The 21,452-nt window shown below is 43.2% G+C and overlaps 1 protein-coding gene across 8 annotated transcripts in view; it reads left to right on the forward strand.

The window, feature by feature from the left end:
• LOC145534726 (uncharacterized) overlaps positions 1 to 21,452 on the forward strand; it is a 432,243-nt gene that overhangs the window by 286,777 nt on the left and 124,014 nt on the right. For 2 of the 8 annotated variants that reach the window (XR_014074908.1, XM_081562917.1), the window contains 2 exons: positions 3,212 to 3,286; positions 5,686 to 5,905. The exons of 1 other annotated variant lie outside the window; for it this stretch is intronic. Coding sequence is in view for 3 of the 7 variants with exons in the window: in XM_081562917.1 (XP_081419043.1) it covers positions 3,212 to 3,286; positions 5,686 to 5,751 (141 nt within the window). In the remaining 4 variants the exon portion in view is untranslated. Of the gene's footprint in view, positions 1 to 3,211; positions 4,952 to 5,685; positions 5,906 to 6,421; positions 6,769 to 8,115; positions 8,274 to 21,452 lie in introns of those variants that run through there. 5 more of the 8 variants (XR_014074907.1, XM_081562916.1, XM_081562918.1 and 2 more) reach the window with 5 other exon arrangements.

The raw sequence follows: 21,452 nt of genomic DNA on the forward strand, positions 1-21,452 counted from the left end.
CTGTGTTCCACAACAAGAGAAGCCACCGCAGTGAGAAGCCCACACACCCGAACCACAACTAAAGAGTAACCCCCACTGGCCACAATTAGAGAAAAGTCGACGCAGCAACAAAGACCCAGCACAGCCAAAAATAAATAAAATAGATAAATAGAATTATAAAAAAAAATCGGGAAATCAATTCTGGGGAGACTGAATGTACCGGACTGTTTCACTAGGGTAGACAAAACAATCATATATTCAGCACTCTATTAGGGGTGACTGGATCACAGGACATCTATTTGCCATGGCAATTTGACAAATAGTTTGAGGCCGAGAAGGCGATTCACCTAGATTTCACCAGCCTGTAGAGAACTATGTTAGTGCCTGATCTTAAGAGAGGAATCGATTTTCCACGTGTCAAAGTTACATTAAGGTAGTGGTTGGTGGGACTCTGATTTCATCTCTGGGTGCCCACGGGACAGAGATAGGAATAGATCCCTTGTTGTCATGACTGCAGCCCAGCAAGGCAACCCCAGAAATGATTCTGGGAGGGACTGAGCCTAACCCTGGAAGGGAAGTAGGAGTCTGGCAATTATTAATATTTACCTTGAAATGAGAGCCTGAGACTCTACAGGAGTTACTGATGTGTGCTTAACTTGCCCTCTGTCATCTGGGAAGATGCAGGCGAAACCTGCCTGTCTTGAATAGATGAAGATGGTGGTGGGAAAGCAACCCAACAGCCCTGAATCCACACGAGGCCCCATCCCTCTCCGCTCCCTCGCGATGTCACGAACAAACGCAGTTCAGCTTCGGGGCCGACCCCAGGTGCCTTCACCTGCACCATGACCTGTAACTTTCTAATTTTTTTTTAGGAGAAGGGTTCTTCCCTTGCCAGAAAGGGCTTTCTGTTTGTGAAAGAATATGTAAAACAGCACCAGGTGAAGAATGACTTTTTCACCCAGTCTTGAAACCATCACAAAGAGACAAATTTTGCTGCTTTTGCTTCGTGTGTGAATTTTTTTTTTTTTTCCACACAGCTCTATTCATCGCCTGAAACAATGCGGCCAGTGTTGGCCAGCAGAGAATGGTGCTATTCATGCCGTCCCGTAGCCTGAACTTGTTAGTCTTGGCTGCCCTGCGCTGCTGGCTGCTGGCAAGAAAGCCGGTCTGTGTTGTTGGACGGTGCAGGGCAGATCAGAGACTGAACGCTGGCAGCCAGATTCCCAGATAACCTCAGCTCCTCTAGAACACTCTTGTTGACATAAGCCTGTGCTTTAAAGGGTGTCTGGAATCCCAAGAACTTGAGCCAGGTGTGCGGGCAGGTGTATGTGCTCTCAGCGTAGCGATCCCCGCCGTCCTGGGGCCGTCACCGTGGTTTCATTAGGGGTTAAATGACTGGGGTAGGCATCGGACACCCGATCTGAATTCTGGCTCCGGAGCTGATTGGTGGTAGGAAGTGGGATGAGTCTCAACCTCTCTGAATCTCCACGCCTTTATCCGCAGAAAGTGGCTATCCGTGCCACCTACCTCATGGGGCACCGTGAAATTCAGTGATGGAATACTCTGCTCTGATCAGTGTGGAATGAATGTTAGCTACCGTGATTGTTAACCAAAGACTGACGCAGTGATTACTGTCGTGGATGACAGCCTGGTGTAGGGCCAGGTTTCTCTGGGTGGGAAGGTAATCCTGTGAAATGATGAACAGACTCACTGCCATGCAGAATGGGTTGGGGTGGGGGGCAGAGAGAAGACAAGCTTCCAAACTCCATTTATAGTGCCGCAAGGGTAGAATGTTTTGCACAGGGAGGAAAACGCGCTCTGGCTGAGGCCACTCCATTTCAAGGACAGAACAGAAAACTCCTTTGCTTTCTCTCCGCGTGATCCCGCAAGAAGGGGTCTATTAATGTATGCTCGAGATGGTCTCACCATCCTTGCCCTTCCTCTCCAGCACAGACTGAGTGCAGTGCACAGCCTGCACCCTGCTTTTCATGTTCTTTTTCTTAAGCGAGATCCAGTCTTCGAGGTCTTATTTGGCTTCGGTGGGGGAGCCGACTGCAAATTATAAGCAACCTGTGGAAAACTTCGAGACCGGTAAGGTGGCTCCACCATCTCTGGATTCACCCCAGCGCACGGCCCCGCAGACGGTTGGAATCCAAATGTGTTACGAAGATGAGTGCAGCCATTCCAAATCAAGTAAAGTCTAAGATGGATGTAGGGCTGGAAACAGACAGTCTTTCAAGTTCCTTCCAAGCCAGCATGTTGTGATTTGTGAAGTTTTCCTCTGAATCAACGTTCTTGAGTCACCTTGTGTCTTTCTTCTGTGAGGTTGCCACCATGAAAGCCAGACACATTTGGCAGTGATTTGCTTGGCATGGCTTATATAGCCATACACTTGTTATAGTGTCAGCACTTGAAGTTCTGCTAATGTACTATATGAAGCATAAACCGTACTAATCACAAGGGCAATTTTCTATGTTATGTATATTATAGAGAAAAGATAGCGTATCCTTGGTGATTCTGGACATCTTAACTGGTCGTTCTGGGAACAGCAGACTTCACTTGGTGTGATCCCATAATTAGAAGACATGATTGTGGTTCATAAATGGCATCAATTAAAATTTTAATTAAATTTTCAAAAGATAATTTAATAAGAGTGGGATTGATTAGAAAATTATCAATGAATTTACAGATTCATTTAAGACATTTATCTCTGTCACTTTTAAATTTCATTGAAATCTGTTAAAAGCTATGGTAGAAATGTTCACAGTAACATATAAATAGTCACTGTATTGTTTTGAGAGGCCAGTTTGGAAGATGTGTCTTGATGTGTTTTATTGAGGAGTGAACTTTACACTGTTTATTTTGATGACCATTATCCTGAAACAAATTGACAATAAAATGAAAACTATCCAGTGTTCATTCTAAAACCAAAATGTTTAGCCAAGTACATTTTTCTTAAAAACATAAATAAGGATTTACGACACATGAATGACTGAGGCAAATTTACTGATAGCCTATTTGAGTCTCGGTCAGGGAGCTGACATGAGTGACTCTGAATTCTAACATAAGATGGAGAATAGGTCTAAAATCTATCAAAAAAAATAAAATAAATGAATAAATGAGTGAATAAATGAATCAAGTACTGGGCCAGAAAGCAGGAGATCTAGTACTTACACAACGTGGTAAACACTATTTAACTTAGGCCCACCTTTTTATTTATTAATTTTTTTAGGCCAACTTGAATCGCAACAGCAAGACACACAGTTTCCATTTCGACAATGTAAACGGTGTCCCTGAGGACCTGGCGGTAAGGCATTCATTCACTTATTCGTTGCCTCACTCACTCCCTCCACAAATACAAAGCTAGAGTGATGCGGTCAGTGAATCCGCTGGACTCTGCCCTTAAAGTACATCCAGAATCCGATCACTTCTCTCCACCCCTGAGGTCACTGATGGATCCAAGCCACCATCCTTTATCTGCCTAAACAATTGCCTCAGTTTCCTAACTGGGTCTCCCTGTTTCTACTCTGATGACAACAGAGTCATCAGTGGCAGTCTTCTGAAATGTGAGCCAGATCTTTCAAAAACCTTCTAGGGGCATCAAACCTCATCCATAACGAGACTCGAAGTCCTTCCTGTGCTGTCCTGCCTGGCTTCCCGGCTTCCCGTCGCCCACCCCTCCCCTCCCACTGCCTTCTCCCCAAACACAGTGCCTGCATCACTGCAGGGGGCTGTGCTCCACCCCCAGATACACCCCTGTTTGCTCCCTCATCTCACTCAGGTCTCTGGTCAAGTCACCAGAGCTCAGATCATTCTATCGTTCTCCATCTCCTCACCAGGCTTATGTTTTTCCCCATAGTGTTTATCTTCACTTGTGTGGACTGTTCACAAACATTTTTACGCTTGTTCATTTTCGGTCTCCCTTCCTGATGTATAGGAGACAAATGAGTCCGGTAATGCACCGTGGGAGTTATGACAGGATAATAGAAAATAGAGTAGAGGGAATAGGAACAAGAATTGACTGATTTTCTTAAGGAAGAACTGTTTAAGTGGAGGCTGAAGAATGAATACAAGTAAGCCAGGCAGAGAGTTCTGGGAAGGGCAAACAGTGTGTATATTCTAGTTTCTTAGTTCATTAGTTGATTTCATGCTAGACCGTGTCTTTTTTCTAAAAGTTTAAAATTATTTATTATTCATTTTTGGCTGTGCCGTGTGGCTTGTGGCATCTTAGTTCCCTGACGAGGGATCGAACAGGTGCCCTTTGCCCTGGAAGCCCAGAGTCCCAACCACTGGACCGCCAGGGAGACCCTGTCTACATCATGTCTTCTTGTCCTTGTCATTTTAATTCTTGTAAATGTAACATCTGCTTCTTGCAACAGTTTGGATTAAATAATATAAAGAACTTCTTGCTAAAAAAAAAAAAAAATGCCAGAAAGGTGGGCAAAATATTTAGAAACATATTTCTAAGTAGACAGCTGAGTCCTCAAAGAAGTAAGGAGCATGAGAGAATCTTCAACCCAGACAAGAGGGACTCAAGACCGGAGCATGGCAGCACTGTTTTCCTGAGGTGGGGCAGGCTGCAGACGAGCGAAAGATGAGTGCCCCGCCCACAGTTAGGAAACACGGAGGAAATAACCTCCAACGGATGATAGCCTACCTACACGCAAAATAAAAGGGCTAGAACCCAGAGAACTTCAAGTCATAGACTGTTAGAGGAAGACTCTAAATATGTTTAAAGTGATTAAGGAAAGAAATCAGAATAGCATAAAACAGTGTAAATAAGGAATGGGAAGCTTTGAAATTAAATTTCTAAAATTGAAGCCTATACATAGTGAGGTGAAAAGCCTACCAGATAGTTTAACCAAGGGATCCTAACAGTTCAGTCAAGATTTTCCCAAACTGTAGCTCAGAGAGATTAGGACAAGAAAAATAGTTTTTGAAGGAAAGGAAGAGTGCTATTAGGAGAGTGCCAGAAGGAATAAAGGAAAGGGGTAAATAAAGAGATAAAATGGGGCAGAGGGAGCCTGTGAAGTGATGAGGCTTAGAGTCTTCTAGGTTTGATGAAAGATATGAAATCTCAGGTTTAGGAGGCCTGAGTGGGGTTAGGTGATACCTGGACACAGCTTATAAAAATGCCAAAGATCAACAGAAAATCTTAAAGAGTTGTTGTTGTTCACTTGCTCAGTCATGTCCAACTCTTTGTGACCCCATGGACTGCAGCACGCCAGGCTTCCCCGTCCTTCACCATCTCCTGGAGCTTGCTTAAGCTCATGTCCATTAAGTCGGTGATGCCATCCAACCATCTCGTCCTCTCTTGTCCCCTTCTCCTCCCGCCTTCAATCTTTCCCAGCATCAGGGTCTTTTCTAATGAGTTAGCGCTTCACATCAAGTGCCCAAAGTATTGGAGCTTCAGCTTCAGCATCAGTCCTTCCAATGAATATTCAGGACTGATTTCCTTTAGGATGGACTGGTTGGATCTCCTTGCAGTCCAAGAGACTATTAAGAATCTTCTCCCCAACACCACAGCTCAAAAGCCTCAATTCTTTGGTGCTCAGCTGTCTTTATGGTCCTACTCTCACATCCATACATGATTACTGGAAAAACCATAGCTTTGACTAGATGGACCTTTGTCGGCAAAGTAATGTCTCTGCCTTTTAATTCGCTGTCTGAGTTTGTCGTCATTGGCACTGACTGTAACCTTCTCAGAAGCAACAGGAGGATGAGGAAGACACAGTCTTCAAAGCACCGAGGGGAGCCACTGCCAACCTGTAGATTTTGTATCAACCGCACTATCACTCATGAAGAGAGTGAAAGAGATGATCAGCTAAAAACTGAGTGCTTACCACCATCAGCCCCATGCTGGAAGCACAGAATAAGGATGTGGCTCTGGAAAAAATTAAACTCCAAAGGAAGGAGATGCAAGATGGTAAGCAAAGGAACTGGTAAACATGTGAGTTTATATGGGCAACAAATGATTATATAAAATAACCATAACAATTATGATAACTTGATAGAATATGAAAATAAGGTAGAAAAAATTACTAGACAAAATAGTGTGTATGGTGGGAGGGTGGTAATCAGAGTTAAGGCATTTGAAGGTTCTTGCCATATAAGAGCAGAATAGAAACATTGATTTAACTCTGGGCCTTATTAGGTCTGGACTCGTGTTAAAAATTTAAGAATAGCTGAAACAAATAGAAACTTACAAACCAGTAGAGGAAAACATGAGAACAGAGGAAACTCCATCATTCCAAAAGAAGTTCAGTCCAGTTCAGTCGCTCAGCCGTGTGCGACTCTTTGCGACCCCATGAATCTCAGCACGCCAGGCCTCCCTGTCCATCACCAACTCCCGGAGTTTACCCAAACCCATGTCCATGGAGTCGGTGATGCCATCCAACCATCTCATCCTCTTCTCCTCGTCCCCTTCTCCTCCTGCCCTCAGTCCTTCCCAGCATTAGGGTCTTTTCCAATGAGTCAACTCTTCGCATGACGTGGCCAAAGTATTGGAGTTTCAGCTTCAACATCAGTCCTTCCGATGAACACCCAGGACTGATCTCCTTTAGGATGGACTGGTTGGATCTCCTTGAAGTCCAAGGGACTCTCAAGAGTCTTCTCCAACACCACAGTTCAAAAGCATCAATTCTTTGGCGCTCAGCTGAAGTTAGCAAAAAAAAGAATCAGATAAAGTATGGTAAGGAAGCAAAAAGTAAGATGGAAAAAAGTTGAAATACATGTGCAATTACAATAATTCTAAACTCACTAAAATGATATCAGCAATAGCAGCAAAAATATACTTCGTCTAGACATTAACAAGATGGCTAGATTTGACAGTCATCTAATATGTACATATTAGAGGGTCCTTGGTCACTGTAACATTTCTTTCTTTATATAATACACATATAGATGTAGATATTATATAGATATAACATATATATACATATAGGTAGTGTGTGTGCGTGTGTGCTCAGTTGCTTCAGTCATGTCTAACTCTTTGCGACTCTATGGTCTGTAGCCCGCCAGACTCCTCTGTCCATGGGATTCTCCAGGCAAGAATACTGAAGTGGGTTGCCATTTCCTTCTCCAGGCCACATATAGGTATATAATATATATGGGCTTCCCTAGAGGCTCAGCAGTAAAGAATCCACCTGCAGTACAGGAGACTTGGGTTTGATCCGGGAATTGGGACGCTCCCCTGGAGGAGGAAACAGCAACCCACTCCATATTCTTCCTGGGAAAATCTCATGGTCATAGGAGCCTGGCAGGCTATAGGATGCACAGAACAGAACATGACTGAGCATGCATGCACAAGGAAGACAGTATATCTATATATATAATATAAAATATATTTCATGAATAGATGTTATATATTCATATCTGTACCTATATCTGGGCTTCCCTTGTAGCTCAGCTGGTAGAGAATCTGCCTGTAATGCAGAAGACCCCAGTCTGATTCCTGGGTCGGGAAGATCCCCTGGAGAAGGGATTGGCTACCCACTCTAGTATTCTTGGACTTCCCTAGTGCCTCAGATGGTAAAGAATCCGCCTGAAATGTGGGAGACCTGGGTTCAATCCCTGGGTTGGGAAGATCCTCTGGAGGAGGGCATAGCATCCCATTCCAGTATTCTTAGCTGGAGAATCCTATGGACAGAGGAGCCTGGTGAGCTACAGCTCATGGGGTTGCAAAGAGTCAGACACGACTGAACGATGAAGCACAGCACAGCACACGCCTCTGTCTGTCTGTATCTATCTAATCTATTTCATTAACCAAGCACTAGATTCCGCCATTTTCTGGTGTAGGAAATCAATATGGCCTAAGGATCTGGGTCTCCAGAAAGGCAAGTTAGCCCAGTATTAATCTGATTGAGCAATGGGAAGAGTGTGCTCAGTGCAGAAATTCAGGGTTCCAGGCAGTGATCAGGAACACGGCATTTTAGGCTACAGGTTCCAAGAACCTCAAGGATAGAGTGATGAGGCAAGATCAAAGCAGTGAAGTTAATAAACAATCAGACAAATAAGTAAATGAGTGCCTATAAAAGATACAGGAGTTTCCACTTCAGAAGTGCCCTGGGTAAGAAAGAGCCTAAACAACGCCCTGTATCTCAGCAGTCTGGAGACACTTTGCAATCTGTTCCCCAGGTTTGCGTTCCTTCCCCATCACACCCCACACGGACACAGAGAGTGGTGTCCTGTCGCTTTGATGTCTCTCTCTGCTCAAATGGCAGAAACCAACCAGGTGAGTTGTCGTAACTTCGGTGAGGTTAGGATAAAAATACACCCTGGAGAGCTTGCTTCCTGATGACAGACTGAAAGTAGCTCTTTTTGATTTATTTGGAGTTTAAATTCAGTGCCAACCCGTATGAGTGTCTCGGGACACCGGGTTAGAAATGAGATTATACCAGGAGCATAAAGCCTTTTGTCTGTCTTTTCGTAGAATTTTCCTTGACTGATGGATGGGGTAATCTTGTCCGGTGTCGTGATTTAAAATTGTCGGTGAACGCAAACGGTTGAATTTTTTAATTCAGTATCCATTTCTGGATTTACCTTTAGAGGCAGCTCGACTAGTGCAGCATTAAACGTCTGCGTTAATGACACCGTCTGAGCATGCAGCTGTTTCATGCATTCAATTTAAATCATTTAGTTTTATGAGAAGCAAAACACCCTTCCCTGCAATTTAATAATTGAAAAATCCTTAATCCTAAACCCGAAATCTTGGTTTCCTTTGGAGTAAATTGTATGAGCTAGTTCTAGGGTGTGTCTCCCAAGTTGCTCAAAGAGGAGTTGCAGCCAGCAGTGGAAGCATGCCATGGCACCAACCAGCAGAACCTCGAAGCTGCCTCTTACCGGGTGCTCTGGGTCCCCGTGATTGTTAGCCAAGTGGAGGGGATGTCTTTCCTTCACCTTTTGTGGTATCTTTAGGTGGCAATGACCTTGAGCTCCTCAGGGTTCATGGCTGTTCACGGCTGGCATCAGTTCTGATTCAGTGATACCCTTCTCTGATTTTAGAAATGTTCTGAAAATCATCCTCTGGTTTTTAGGGTATCAGTGCAGTACTGTTGTTTGCTTGTTTCTGATTTTTAGCAAAAGCAGCTGTGCTGTGTCCTTAGTCCCTCAGTCGTGTCTGACTCTTTGAGACCCAATGGACTGTAGCCCGCCCAGTTCCTCTGTCCATGCGGATTCTCCAGGCAAGAATAGGGGAGTGGGTTGCCATGCCATCTTCCAAGGGATCTTCCCAACCCAGGGATCAAACCCAGGTCTCCCACATTGCAGGCAGATTCTTTACTGTCTGAGCCACCAGGGAAGACCTCAGTAGAGCAGCTATTTTAGTTTTATTTATGGCCTCCTTTCACCCAAGACCAGAGAGAGAGTCCATGAGACTGATTTTAAAATAGACTTGAATAACTTAAAATCATTTCTTCCTGCAATATGAGACCTTTTACTTTTTGTATTTTTTTTTTTTTTTTAACTAGAGTCTATTGCTTTGTTTTGACCTCACTCTTACCTTCAGTTCAGTTCAGTACAGTCGCTCAGTCTTGTCCAACTCTTTGCAACCCCATGAATCGCAGCACACCAGGCCTCCCTGTCCATCACCAACTCCCGGAGTCCACCCAAACCCATGTCCATCGAGTCAGTGATGCCATCCAGCCATCTCATTCTCTGTCGTCCCCTTCTCCTCCTGCCCCCAATCCTTCCCAGCATTAGGGTCTTTTCCAATGAGTCAACTCTTCGCATGACGTGGCCAAAGTATTGGAGTTTCAGCTTCAACATCAGTCCTTCCAATGAACACCCAGGACTGATCTCCTTTAGGATGGACTGGTTGGATCTTCTTGCAGGCCAAGGGACTCTCAAGAGTCTTCTCCAACACCACAGTTCAAAAGCATCAATTCTTCAGCACTCAGCTTTCTTCACCATCCAACTCTCACATCCATACATGACCACTGGAAAAACCATAGCCTTCACTAGACGGACCTTTGTTGGCAAAGTAATGTCTCTGCTTTTAAATATGCTATCTAGGTTGGTCATAACCTTCCTTCCAAGGAGTAAGCGTCTTTTAATTTCATGGCTGCAATCACCATCAGCAGTGATTTTGGAGCCCAAAAAAATAAAATCAGCCACTGTTTGCACTGTTTCCCCATCTATTTCCCATGAAGTGATGGGACCAGATGCCATGATCTCAGTTTTCTGAATGTTGAGCTTTAAGCCAACTTTTTCACTCTCCTCTTTCACTTTCATCAAGAGGCTCTTTAGTTCTTCACTTTCTGCCATAAGGGTGGTGTCATCTGCATATCTGAGGTTATTGATATTACTCCCGGCAATCTTGATTCCAGCTTGTGTTTCTTCCAGCCCAGCGTTTCTTATGATGTACTCTGCATGTAAGTTAAATAAGCAGAGTGACAATATACAGCCTTGACGTACTCCTTTTCCTATTTGGAACCAGTTTGTTGTTCCATGTACAGTTCTAACCGTTGCTTCCTGACCTGCATACAGGTTTCTCAAGAGACAGGTCAGATGGTCTGGTATTCCCATCTCTTTCAGAATTTTCCACAGTTTATTGTCATCCACACAGTCAAAGGCTTTGGCATAGTCAATAAAGCAGGAATAGATGTTTTTCTGGTACTCTCTTGCTTTTTCAATGATCCATCGGATGTTGGCAATTTGATCTCTGGTTCCTCTGCCTTTTCTAAAACCAGCTTGAACATCTGGAAGTTCACGGTTCACGTATTGCTAAAGCCTGGCTTGGAGAATTTTGAGCATTACTTTACCAGCGTGTGAGATGAGTGCAATTGTGCGGTAGTTTGAGCATTCTTTGGCATTGCCTTTCTTTGGGATTGGAATGAAAACTGACCTTTTCCAGTCCTGTGGCCACTGCTGAGTTTTCCAAATTTGCTGGCATATTGAGTGCAGCACTTTCACAGCATCATCTTTCAGGATTTGAAATAGCTCAACTGGAATTCCATCACCTCCACTAGCTTTGTTCATAGTGATGCTTTCTAAGGCCCACTTGACTTCACATTCCAGGATGTCTGGCTCTAGGTGAGTGATCACACCATCGTGATTATCTGGGTGATGAAGATCTTTTTTGTACAGTTCTTCTGTGTATTCTTGCCACCTCTTCTTAATATCTTCTGCTTCTGTTAGGTCCATACCATTTCTGTCCTTTATCGAGCCCATCTTTGCATGAAATGTTCCCTTGGTATCTCTAATTTTCCTGAAGAGATCTCTAGTCTTTCCCATTCTGTTGTTTTCCTCTATTTCTTTGCACTGATTGCTGAGGAAGGCTTTCTTATCTCTCCTTGCTATTCTTTGGAACTCTGCATTCAGATGGGAATATCTTTCCTTTTCTCCTTTGCTTTTCACTTCTCTTCTTTTCCCAGCTATTGGTAAGGCCTCCTCAGACAACCATTTTGCTTTTTTGCATTTCTTTTCCATGCGGATGGTCTTGATCCCTGTCTCCTGTACAATGTCATGAACCTCTCCATAGTTCATCAGGCACTCTGTCTATCAGATCTAGTCCCTTACATCTATTTGTCACTTCCACTGTATAATCATAAGGGATTTGATTTAGACCTTCAGTTGGATTATCTTACTCAGGATTTCACTATACATGTACAATCACTTGTGAATCCCAGTTTAGATTCAAATGAAGACTTCAAAACAGTAATAAAAAATATTGATGTGTGCCCACAATATTCTGGGCACTTGTCATTTCATGTAATCCTCACGCAACTTGTTTTATAGGAGAACATCACACAAAGTTCAGATTCAAATTCAGATCCAGGGGGCCTGGAAGCCCAAGCACAGTCTCTCTGCTTTGTAGACAGTCTCTCCTTCCTGGATTAGGTTCTCAAAAAATTGGGAAGCTGAGGGACATGAAGATCTTATCTTTCATGTCTGTTGAAGATATGCTGTACATTGGATATTAACACTTTGACTCATGGAACTCTTCCAGAAGGTTGGGATCCTATGTAATTCTTGGGGGCATTGGAACACTGAGAAGGAACAGGTGGGGTTCAGAGTTGAGGCACTGAGTTCCCAGCCTGATACATTCCTGTAAGAGCCACGCTAAAGACTTAAGGTTCAGGAATAGCTTCTCTGCGCCCTTTGTTCTTATCTAGTTCTGTGCTGCCCCTCAAAAGTCCTGAGAGGTGAAGTAGATGTTGCCACTCCATGGACCTTTCCTCCAGGCATGGAGGCCAGGCATGAGGCTGGTCAGTGAAACCTGGCCTTACTGGGGACTTGCTGCACTGTTTTATATATATAGATATATAACTCATATATAACATGTATATATACACATATATAACATGTATAAACACTTGAATGTATATACATATGTGACATGTATGTACACAAATATATGTGTATATATACATGCTGTGTATATACATGTTATGTATGTATGTGAATATATATATATATATAAGCTTTTTATTCTGGAAATTTTCAACATGCATAAAGATAGAAAGGCTACTTTAATAGACTCTCACATATTCATCACCTAGTTTCAACAGACAGCATCTGCTGTTCTGATTTTTGTCTATCCCCTTGCCATCCCTTTTTAAATTGTTTATTTATTTTTAATTTGTTCTCATTTATTTATTGACATATCATTTCACTTAGACTTATTTCAGTAAGCTTATCTAACTTTACTTTTTTAACATAACCACAATATTATTATCAGATCCCCCCCAAACCCCACAATTCCTCCATATCATCAGTTCGTGTTCAGTTTTTCCTGATTGTCTCAAATATGCCTTTTTTTTATTGTTGTTTTTGTTCATTTCAGAATCTAAACAAGATTCTGTGGAGATTGCATATGGTTAATATGCTCTTACATCTTTTTTGTTGTGTAATTATTTCTCTCCTTTGTTTGGTGTGTTTATTATAGAAATTGAGAATTGGGTCTTTTGTCTTGAAGAATTGCTACATTTGACTGATTATATCTTTTTGTTGTCATTTAATATGTTCCCCCATCCCTTATAAATCAGTAGTTAGAGATAGATTCTTGATTAGATTGAGTCATGGGGTAGGGCAGGGAGTAGGGTAGGAATAATGTATTTATGCCATTGTCCTTAATATTAAGATTGATTGATGGTTCAGTGTTGTGATAGGCTGAAAATAGTCCCATAAAACAGCAGCCCCCAACCTTTTTGGTACCAGGGGCCAGTTTCATGGGAGACAGTTTTTCTGCGGGGATGGGCGGGTCGGGGAGAGGTTCGGGCGGTAATGAGAGCGTTGCCGGGACGGGAGCTGCTTGCTCCCTCAACGTTCATCTCCTGCTGTGTGGCCCCGTTCCTAACAGTTAGGGTTACCAGACCTGAATTAAAAAGCAAAACTACCATCCTATCCTGGCCCTAAAGCCTCTGTTTGATATTTCAAGGCCATGTTCAGTCTTTCCTTCTTGGTTTTGCCTTCCTTTTCTGAGGACTTTATCATCTTATGTCATTTGTGTCCAGTGAAATCTCCAATAAACTGTACGTAGGGGTTGTGTCTAATCCACTTTTGTAGAGTTACTTCCCCACACACAGAGCAAGATTTAAAGATAAGTGACATTTAGTAAAGTTTGGTTTGTTGCAAGATCATTACCTGGATAAAATTCTATTTTTTTCTTCTACAAATCCTTGCCCCTACCAAAAGTAAAATCTTATTGGTTTCTCTTGGATAAATGAAGAAATTTCCATGCACTTTATCTACATAAGGTATAGATAATTACTCCTTTTGCTTCAATGTGTGCAGTAAAGGACTCTGGGTAGAAGATTCCAAATTTTACAAAGACACATGAAACTTAATATGCATCTCAACTTTGAAAAGTTTTCCTTTTTGAATATATCTGGTGATGATAAAGGTAAACAGGTGTTTGAAAACATACTGTCATGAAGTACCAACCTGGTAGAAAACCTGTAGCATTTATAATGAGAACACAATCCAATTGAATTTGTAATTAGCACTTTTGAAATGTGCTCATTATTATTGTTATTATTAGCCACAAAACTATGCAGCTTTGGCTCACACCCATTGGAATTTTAGGGTGTGAATCTAGCCAAAAACAGTCAGTATAGAACCCAATAAAAGAAATATGTTGCAGATTTTATGGAAGTAATTTTAAGTTAAATATCCAAGCAGGAATATCAATCAGGTAGAAATTATTCACTGTCTGTATCCAAGACAATGTTCACTTTTGAAGCTACAGATCTTTACAAGAAATATCCTAATGATTTGAGAAAAATGAACACATTCATTAAATAAACTCTGCTTAATGTTATGTGGCAGCCTGTATGGGAGGGGAGTCTGGGGGAGAATGGACACCTATATATGTATAGCTGAGTCCCTTTGCTGTCCACCTGAAAGTATCACAGCATTGTTAACCAGCTATACTCCAATATAAAATAAAAAGTTTAAAATAAACAAATGAATACATTCATAAAGGGATGCAAATGGATTGAAAAGTAATGGACATAGTTGAAGAGACATATCCAAAGGAGCAGAAAGATTTCCAGAAATCAAAGTCCTGTCTTCATTGAGCTTCTGGAGAAAGCTACCCCAAAACACTTCCCAGAACATAAAAGGGTTTTCTGACTGACTCATGCCAGGTGATTCAAGTAGGAAGAGTGACTGGACACCCAACAAGGCTGCAGTTTACTCTATTAACAGACATGGATTGAACAACCATAGCATACCGTGTTAGGTACTATTGAAGAAATATAGAAGATCTGGTAAACTGGATACATATAAATAGGAGGGGATTCTGGGGACAATCTTCAGTAAGTCAAAGCAATAATTGTGAGCCTAATACCAAACTAAGGGAGATACAGAAAAAAAGCACCAGGCATATCAGGGAGAAAAGATTTCTGGAGAAGATTCATTTTGATTTAGACTCTAAATGATGCCTTGGCCTGATTGGTGGGAAAGTTGAAGATACCCTTTCAATAATAGAAATGACATGAGTTAAGATGTGGACTTAGTGTCATGTGAGGCTTGTGGAGGGAAGGCCACCGTATTGTTTTGTGTAGCATGGAAGAACTTAGCCTGGTGCTATGCTGGGATACTCAAAAAATAAGAATAAGTTACTCAAAAGAACAGATACTCAATAAATAAGAATAAGAATTGTTGTTCAGTGGCTAAGTCGTGTCCGTCTCTTGGCGACCCCATGGACCGCAGCATGCCAGGCTTCCCTGTCCCCCATCATCTCCTGGAGTCTGCTCAGATTCATGTCCATCGAGCTGATGATGCCATCCAACCATCTCATCTTCTGCCACCCTCTTCTCCTTTTGCCTTCAATCTTTCCCAGCATCAGGGTCTTTTCCAGTGAGTCGGCTCTTCGCATCAGGTGGTCAAAGAATAAGAACAGACACTCCAAAAAGTATTTAAAGGTGCTCAATGAATATTTGAGACATCAGTGACTTTTGCTTTTCTGTTTTCCCAGGAAGGTCTATAAATAACACACCAAGGGACTCCAACTTAACACTTAACAATGATTTAGTCCAATGCTACACGGGGACGTGCCCTTTTGATTTCTGTCTTCCATGAATCTGTTGTCAGTCCAACTCTGCTCATTTGTGTTACCTGTGTGACTGTATGTCATTGATTGTATGATCCTTGGTTTGGGAGACATGGACAGACTGTGTTTGAATTTACCTGTCTTACCACAATCCTATATTTTGAGACCACAGTGACATTTTCAAAGAAAACACAATAAGCACTTATGAAGTCGGCCTTGCCTTTCACGTAACCTCTTGTCTCAATCTCGAGGATAGGTTCCTGGCTACCATATTTCTACAGTCTTATCCTGCCCCTTACCGCAACCCTCCAGATGTTTTTTCAATATAGAATTATTGAACTCATTCTGTTTGCCACATGAAAGTGAAAGTGTCTGTCGCTCAGTTGTATTTGACTCTTTGCGACCCCAGGAACTGCAGCCAGCCAGGCTCCTCTGTCCATGGAATTCTCCAGGCAAGAATACTGGAGTGGGTTGCCATTCCCTTCTCCAGGGGATCTTCCTGACCCAGGGATCGAACCCAGGTCTCCTGCATTGCAGGCAGATTCTTTACCATCTGAGCCACCAGGGTGACTACATAGTATGCATATGATATTGCCATATGCATTCCTAGCAAAAGAGCAAGACTATGGACATCTCAAGGATATCAGTTTTAAGAGATGAGTCAGTGGAGCAAAAAGACAGTTCCAGAGAGTGTGATGATTTCTGTGAATGGCTCTCTAGAGCAGCCCCCTCCCCAGAGATTGTGATTTCATAGGTCTGCTGTGGGGAAGGCCACTGATATTTAGCCCCCACCCCAGGTGAGAAAATTCTAATGTGCATTCTGGGTGGAGAAATCACTGTGGTTCTCAAATATTTTTGTCTTTGGACCAGCAGCATCAGCATCTCCTGGTAATTCATTAAAGATGCAAATTCTTAGGCCTCCAATGGCACCCCACTCCAGTACTCTTGCCTGGAAACTCCCTTGGATGGAGGAGCCTGGTAGGCTGCAGCCCATGGGGTCGATAAGAGTCGGACACGACTGAGCGACTTCACTTTCACTTTTCACTCACATGCACTGGAGAAGGAAATGGCAACCCACTCCAGTGTTCTTGCCTGGAGAATCCCAGGGACAGCGGAGCCTGGTGGGCTGCTGTCTATGGGGTCGCACAGAGTCGGACACGACTGAGGTGACTTAGCAGCAGCCTGAATCAGAAAGGCTGGTGAAGGAGAGGACAGGCAATGGTATGTTTTAGGATCCTTGCAGGTGATTCTGATGCAGGCTAGATTGAGAACTAGTGAGCTAAAGAAATGCAGATTAGTCCTCTGTCCAGATATTGGGAAGTCTCCCAGGCACCCTCTCTGACCCTGTTTCCTCCACCAAACCTCTATTTTATTCTTTGCAGCTCCATTATCTCTTCTGAACTTATTCTGTTAATCAGCTTCTTTTTCCTCTTCTTATTTTTTTCCATACCCTGTATGTTCAGGGCCCTGAGGAGGCCAAACTCATTCAAGCCCAGTTCAACAGGTATTCATGTGGGAATCAGTCTCATCACAGGAATTATATAGGATATTTAAAAGTATATGCAATAGATCCTGGAACCTTTGAGGAGTCGGGAGTCTTAAACCAGAGCATGGTAACAGACAATAGGCTGTTTGTCTGTGTGCTTCAGGAGATCAGGGGAGTGATGGGATTTCTATGGGAAACATGGGCAGAGCAACCCTGGGAAGCTTCATGGAGCAAGGCAAACTTGAACTGAGTCTTGACATGCGAATAGAATTTGCACCATTGGGAGGACAGAGCAAATATTAAGAGCAAAGAAGCTCTTCATGAGCACCAGTGCAGACATGAGCCCACTGGGAGAATCAGACACAGAACAGAGAGGCACAATGACCCTCTCCATTAAGCACTGTGAAATGTCTGGTATCTCACTAACATCAGAAAATACAAGTCAAAAAGGCAAATTTTCATTTTCTTTATTGCAAATCTGTGTTCTGGCAAATCAGCCTTGGATGGTTAGCTGAGCTGGCGTGTAAGGCAGCCTGTAACAGCAGAAATAGGAGCAGCCAGGGACTTCCCTGGTGGTCCAGTGGTTAAGGCTTCACCTTCCACTGCAGGGAGTTCGAGTTCAATCCCTGGTCAGGGAGCTAAAATCCCACATGCCTCACAGCTGAAAAACCAAAACCTAAAACTGAAGCAATACTGTAACAAATTCAATAAGGACTTTAAAATTGGTCTACATTAAAAGTATTTAAAAAAAAATAGGAGAGGTCAGAAATCAAGCTGAAGCTGGCTCAGAAACATTTCCTAGATGTGAGACTCAGCCTCTCTGAGCTGTAGTTTCCTTTTCTATACAGTAGGGATAATGCATTCTCCCCAAGCCATTTCAAACATTTAAATAAACTCACAAAGGTGAGATAACAAACCCTGCACTAGGATAGTCCCAGGTGGTTCCAAGTATGTTATGGTCCCTCTTGTCTTCCGTTGACCTAAATGGGATCAATCATTGGACTGGATAAGGAGAGAAGCAGTAGTGGTTAAGAGTAAAAACTGATGCTGGGAAAGATTAAGGGCAAGAGGTGAAGGGGGCGGCAGATGGTTGGATGGCATTACCGACTCAATGGCCCTGAGTTTCAGCAAACTCTGGGAGATGGTGAAGGACAAGGAAAACTGGCGTGCTGCAGTCCATGGGGTGGCAAACAGTTGGATGTGACTCAGTGACTGAACAACAACAGTAAATCTCAGACTCTCCACTATAAGACCGTTATCTTGACCACATAACTTCACAAAACGTCAAGTCTGTCTTTGTCATAATCTGGAATAATGAGATTACATACCTTCTGGGATGATCAGGAACATTTAACAAGTAAGATGGCCAGCACGGTGCCTGGAACCTAGGAAGACCTAGTGATGGTTGGCAATGATCAAGGAGGGAAAGGCTATCCGTTCATGAAGCTGGGCGTCAGTGCAGACTGACAGTCCCCTGGGGGTTGTGCGCCCCTCTAGGAAGAAATGATGCTCGCCAGCGAGCAGGTCAGCTTGCTATCCTCTGCTTCCTTGGCCACTTCCAAAGACCCCAGCGGTCATACCTCCCATTAGTGGCTCTGCTGTCATTTTTCAGAACAGTCAACGACTGAATTAATTTGAGATATGCTGTTCACGATACATAATGGCTGCCCCGGGAATATCTTTTTCAGTGAAATGAATACTTGCAGAGGGTCCAGACCTGCCCCCAATAATACTCAAGTACATGAAAAATGAACAGAAATCTAAATACAAATGTTCTCATCTCCAGGGTCCTCACTCTCTCCATCTGCACCCAACCCCCCCACCACAACTCCTATCCCTGTTTCCATGAGATCTGAATGGAAAAATCCAATCCAGGCTAACATTTTATAGCTGATTTACAAATCCCTTAAAAGTGCCAGATTTAGCTCTGCTGTTGTTCCTTGTACACCATAAAAATAAATGCGTTGAGGAGCCTTTGGGGTCCTAGTTCTGCTGAAGCACTTCGTTTCCATGTTTTTTTTGCTTTTTTTTTTTCGCTTCTCATTTTACCTCTTATTACTTCTCATGAAGCTGCTACTCTGGGGACAACTGCACACCCGCCCACTGGAAATCCCTGTTATTGATCATGTACTTACATGGTTGGCAGCCTTTTATGTAAGAGGAATAAATGATATAGTTGTTTCTACCCATTAAACTATACTGTTATCAAGGGATTGAAAAACTGCCCTGAACATGGCCATTCTTTTCGGAGGCTCTGTAATGTTTACATATAATTGCCTAGTAATCTTGTATTTACTATGCAGTGGCAAAGTAGAGCTGGCGTTGTGTTTGCACGTTATAAAACATAAGGCTCTGGAGCAAGTTTAATTCTCTGTGGTCGTCCTCCTCCTCCTGGCCTTTCGCTTTTCCCAGGGATGTTCCATCCCCAGGCATTTGGATATGTGGCTTCTAGAGCCTTCCCAAGTGCAATCGTTTTTTTCCACATGAACGCATCCTTGGATATCGGTCCCTTCCTACTTTGTATGACGTGGGGCTTCCCAGGCCCCGGCCGTGTGGGGAGGAGAGCTGGGGTGTCTGAGGCATGCAGGACTCTGCATGACTAGTAGAGCTCTGAGAGCCAGGGCGACGTGCCTCGTGAGTGAACACCCCAGCCTGGAGGATGCTTAATTATAGTCGAGGGAGGCTATTCCTTCCTCAGCAGCAGCTGCCACTGCCCACGTGTGTACACACACGTGTACATCCACGTGCACACACACAAGCACACACCGCCCTTGAATTTTTTTGGAAGTTCATTTGTTTCTCCCATCCGCCCCTCCCTTAAGGACCCCTAACCATGAGAACTGTAAACCCTAGCCTTTAAGTCATTGGTGAAAAAAGCCTTGAAACTTTAAAAGACCAAACATACCCAAATGATTCAGATAAAATAATGGAGTGCTTGCTAAACATGAGGCCAGGAGCTGTTTCTTACTCAGGTATGTTAGATAGCTGAGAGTCTTACATGTTTTTCTGTTTGTCTCTGAAGGTGCCAGGAATTTGCATGTGAGATTTTTTTTTTATGTGGATCATTTTTAAAGTCTCTATTGCACAACATTGCTTCTGTTCTATGCCTTGGTCTTTCGGTCACAAGTCATGTAGGACCTTAGCACCCCCTGACCAGGGATCGAACCTGCCACCCCCTGCTTGGAAGGTGAAGTCCCAATCACTGGACCACCAGAGGAATCTCTACATGTGTGATTTTAAATGCGCTGCTATTCCTAACTTGCAGGAGGAGATTTCTAGATTGTTCATGCTTGTTGTAATGGTGGTCATTTAAAATCCAAATGCTTGATTCTTTCCTTCTATATAACTTGACTTTTCCAGTCTGTGAAGGGGGAAAGAAAGGGAATACTGTCTTGTTTTGTTCCTATAAACAAAGTTTACAAGCGGAACCCAGGGGATTTACTTTGGTGTTAGGAGAAAGGAAGTCTAGATCTCATCGCATGTTAGAGCTTCTTAAAGGTGTTTTTCCTTGTCTGAGGTTCAAGGTGTTCTGCCTGTCTGATTTTCCAGCCCCTGGGAGGCTGTCTGCATCTGTCGGTCCACACGATCATTATCCACATCTCTGTTCTCCTTCTTGTGGCCTTTCTTCCAAGTTATTGGAAAGCAACTTTGGGATTTGCTTCCTCCGTTTTTCAGGAGCTCCTTGGAGGAAGAGGACATGGTCGTGGATCAGAATGCAGACCTCGGAATCAGCTGGTTAGGTTGGAAACCTGGTTCTTCTCTTTACAGCATGTTTGTTGTAGGTCAGTCACTTATGGTCTCTGTTTTAGTTTTCCCACCTAGAAATGAGGCTACTGATAAGAACTACTTCTGAGGGCCGATGCGTGAATTAGCTGAATCAGCGTGGGTGAAAAACTCAGGGCACTGCTTGCTCTTCCTGTTTCCTGAAATCCATTTTGAGACCAACTTGGACTCCATTTTTATTTTGGTGACTGTCTCTATTCCCAAGCCTTGACTTCATCACACAAAAGCAGTCAACTGGTTGATTGAATCATAATGATGACAAGCATAAAAACAGTGGACCCTCCCCCTTAGAAGGAGGGCATGTGGGGTCAAGCTGAGCAGTTACTTGCTTGAGTTTTTTCTCAGGATTCACTCTCTCCTATGAACGTGGGTTGGCTTTTCTAAGTTGCCTTTCCTCGCTCCTCTGTTTTCCTTTTCTCTCCTTTATACAACCTCACCCCACAAGGCACTTTCACCTCAGTCTTCTGTTATGGTGGGACAGACCGCAGAACACAGGCTTTCTCTCAGTTCCCCCTTTTAGTCCAATGCTAAAGAAAATTCTACCTTGAGACCACTCCCAGGGCTTCTGTGGTGGTCCAGTGGTTAAGAGTCCAACTTACAGTGCAGGGAACACTGGTTCAATCCCTGGTCCAGGAAGATCCCAGATGTTGTGGAGCAACTAAGCTTGTGTACCACAACTATTGAGCCTGTGCTCTAGAGCCCATGTTC

This window comes from Giraffa tippelskirchi, chromosome 14, assembly GCF_054371585.1.
Source record: "Giraffa tippelskirchi isolate mGirTip1 chromosome 14, T2T-mGirTip1v1.2.pri, whole genome shotgun sequence".
Lineage (NCBI taxonomy): Eukaryota > Metazoa > Chordata > Mammalia > Artiodactyla > Giraffidae > Giraffa > Giraffa tippelskirchi.